The sequence below is a fragment of the Penaeus monodon genome, chromosome 20, assembly GCF_015228065.2.
Source record: "Penaeus monodon isolate SGIC_2016 chromosome 20, NSTDA_Pmon_1, whole genome shotgun sequence".
Taxonomy (NCBI): Eukaryota; Metazoa; Arthropoda; class Malacostraca; order Decapoda; family Penaeidae; genus Penaeus; species Penaeus monodon.
Genome location: NC_051405.1, coordinates 12,600,817 through 12,601,427, shown reverse-complemented (window position 1 = coordinate 12,601,427; position 611 = coordinate 12,600,817). Strand labels below are relative to the sequence as shown.

The 611-nt window shown below is 32.1% G+C and overlaps 1 protein-coding gene across 1 annotated transcript in view; it reads left to right on the top strand.

The window, feature by feature from the left end:
* Window positions 1–532: 532 nt before the first annotated feature.
* LOC119585634 (sialin-like) overlaps window positions 533–611 on the top strand; it is a gene marked incomplete at its 3' end in the record, with an annotated part of 7,110 nt that continues 7,031 nt past the window's right edge. The window contains 1 exon segment of the mRNA XM_037934304.1: window positions 533–587. Within this exon segment, the coding sequence (XP_037790232.1) occupies window positions 542–587 (46 nt within the window). The 5' untranslated portion in view covers window positions 533–541.

Genomic DNA, 611 nt, shown 5'->3' with positions numbered 1-611 from the left:
ATCTTAATGAGCCGGTATGTAAACAAAAAGTCCAAATCTGATTAGCGAGAGGACCAAGGTCGATGAAAATAATCTTTTGTGATATTCCTGTTTAAAAAGTAAATAACAAAATAATGTTTCCGTACGTCCAAGCAGAATGAGAGAGAAAAAACACTTTTCGTTATTAAAACAAAAGGAGATATTAAGATTTCGCTCAAATAAACGGAATTAAAAGTGAAATAATCGCTATCGATTTTAACACGTGTTAAATTTGCGTCATATCTCAACCCTTGATCATCAGGTCACGTAATCTAATATGAGGCAAGAAGATTACTGCATACAGTAAAGGTCTAATTAAAAGGGAATGATATTAGAATAATGATCCAGCGGACATTAATGATTTTAAGATATGTGTGCATTAAAATGAAAAAAAATGTGTTTTTTCATTTTCTTGCTAACAACGTTGAAGCGAATTTTTGCAGTAGCCGATATAATAGATATAACAAGATAAGTTATCGTTAACCAGATAAACTAGCAGTTGTTGATCGTCGTATCAAGGTCAATGATTCAGTCTCTGCTGTCTGAGAAGTGTAACTGCATCTGGATAGGTATATTTGAAAGAAAATCTAATA